This window comes from Musca vetustissima, unplaced genomic scaffold (assembly GCF_032173495.1).
Source record: "Musca vetustissima isolate MV318-11 ecotype Yass unplaced genomic scaffold, APGP_CSIRO_Mvet_v1 utg26421, whole genome shotgun sequence".
NCBI classification, from domain to species: domain Eukaryota; kingdom Metazoa; phylum Arthropoda; class Insecta; order Diptera; family Muscidae; genus Musca; species Musca vetustissima.
This window is the reverse complement of record NW_026880720.1, coordinates 91,956-94,204: the sequence shown is the minus strand read 5'-3', so window position 1 is coordinate 94,204 and position 2,249 is coordinate 91,956. Positions and strand designations below refer to the sequence as shown.

General features: G+C 35.4%; 1 protein-coding gene across 1 annotated transcript; it reads right to left on the bottom strand.

Moving 5' to 3' along the window:
* Nucleotides 1–833: 833 nt before the first annotated feature.
* Nucleotides 834–1,524, bottom strand: LOC133326504 (protein extra-macrochaetae; the record flags this gene model as incomplete). The annotated part of the gene is made up of 1 exon (XM_061535126.1): nucleotides 834–1,524. A coding segment is annotated over exon 1 (615 nt), but the record flags the coding sequence as incomplete, so codon positions are not given.
* Between the last annotated feature and the right edge of the window lie 725 nt (nucleotides 1,525–2,249).

Here is a 2,249-nt window from a genome sequence, read left to right as displayed (position 1 = left end):
TTTTAGTTTATATTGATTCTTTAACACACAAGTGATTGTGTGTTGTTTGTTTTTTATTTTTTCAGAGTTTTTTTTTTTTTTTTATACTTAAAACATACAATTTATATACTAAAACTTATTTACACAGATTTAAGATCATCATTGATTTTCTTCTTTTTTTCATTATCTGTAATAGCTTAAAACTACAATAATAATATACACAAATTCTTAGGAAAATACAAAAAATTAATGATTTGTAATGAAAATTAATAAAAAAAATAATAATAATGAAAACAAAAAAAAAAATATTCAAATGAAAATTGCATTATAGGTTGGTTTGTTTTTATCTTAATAACTGAAAGTTTGACTTTTATTGTTAATTTCACATTTACGGTACTTAAATTCAAGTGACTTAAACATTTGAGGTTTTGTTTTTTTAAGGTTTTATATATTTATATTTATAAAAAAAATCAACATTAACGCTTTTAAAAAAATTAAAAGTCTTTTTTTCTAAGAAAATAAAAAAGAGGACAGTACGAAATAAGGTTAACAAATAAAATTAGATTGGAGTGAAGAGGAGGAGGAGGAGGAGAAGACAACAAAAATTGCATTTTTCCATATTTGTTGCTGTTGTTGTTTTTGGGGATTGCCCATGGGGCCCATAGATAATAGTGAAGTGGAGTTTCTTTCACACAATCAGTTTCCATTTTTTCTTTCAAAACATTTTCCTTACAGTCTCTCTGCAGTTCTAAGTCTAATATTCTTGGTGAGGGTGTTTTGTGTTGTGTGTGGGAGGATGAGGGGGGTGGTGGAGTGTTGTGGCAGCCGTCCTAATACTTTTTCAACGAACTTACCGTGTGTTGATTCGTTGAAGTTTGTTGGGAGCTGGCTGTTTCTTCAGAAGCTGCTGATGGCGATGATGATGATGTTACTGCCACAGCAGAGGAGGCGGATGTGGAGACTGTTGTAACGGCGGTGTTAATTTGTCGCTGTTGTTGTTGTGAGGCGGGTGGTAAAATCGAGTTGGGTGTGGGACGTTCAACCAATGGCTGACGCTGAGCAGGACTAGATTGATACTGTTGCTGTTGTGTGGCGGATGCACTTAAACGCTGTTGCACTTCACTGTCCTCCTCGGCCATATCTTCGTCGTCGGCACCCTCATCACTGTCCATGCTGTTGGCGGCAAAACTCAACGCTGCACTGGCATCGAAATTATTCATTTCGGGATGTGTCTCCAATTCCGACTGTAAATCGCAAATGTAATCGATGACGTGCTGGATGATTTCCAACTTGGAGAGTTTGCGGTTTTTGGGCATGAACGGCACCAAATCCTTCAGCTTGGACAGATACATTTTCATTTCGGCATTTTCACCATCGCCGCGATGTGGCGGATGGCGGCTGATGCGACCATTGGGATTGATGGCGGGCATTGAGGCACCGGTTTGGCAAACGGCCGTCAAGGATTTCATTTTGGAAATGATGTCTTTACGTTCTTTGAGTAGAATTTTGGCGGCTGTTATTTGTAACGGGTTGCTGGGCTTAAAAACGTTGCCTTTGCTTAGTTATCCGTGGCGAAAGGTGTGTGTGTTTTTTTAATAAATTTTCAAAATTTATTTTAAATTATGATTTTCAATATTTTTTGTTTTTGTTATTGCGAGGTTTATTGTTGGTTATGGTGTGATTTTTCAATATTCCAAAATTTTAGAAAAATCCACACTCAACACTATTCTTGGCTTTTATGTTTATAAAATATTATTTTTTATTTTATTTGAAAATTTTTTTAATTTTTTCTTTTATTTTTTTCCAACACTTTTGGTTTTTTCTTTGTAATCCACAGTTTGGTTTTATTAGTGTTGCTGCTGTGATTTTTTTCTTTTTGAACCGTAATCCGTATTTTGTTTTAGCGCTTGGTCTTCAACAGATATTATCAATCTGTGTATTTTTAGTTTTTTTCTCTTTAATATTTTTGTGTTTTTTTAAAAATATTAATTCCGCTTGCGTTTTCTTTTGGTATTGTTGACGCTTTGAGTAACAAACTCGTTGTGAGCTCTTCATACTCAGAGCATGACTATTTATACCTGCGCCAGCTAACTCCGCCTATCTCCCAAAATTTTGCCTGGCTGCCTGTCTGTGATAAGAGCACAAGAGGCCAGCAAACATATGGCTAAACCACCGGAGAGACCCATTTAGTGCTGGTTAAGGGAGAGTTAGTTACATTTGTAGAGTGGATTGTGTGAGAGTGTTCTCAGGGAAAAACATCTGTGCGCTCT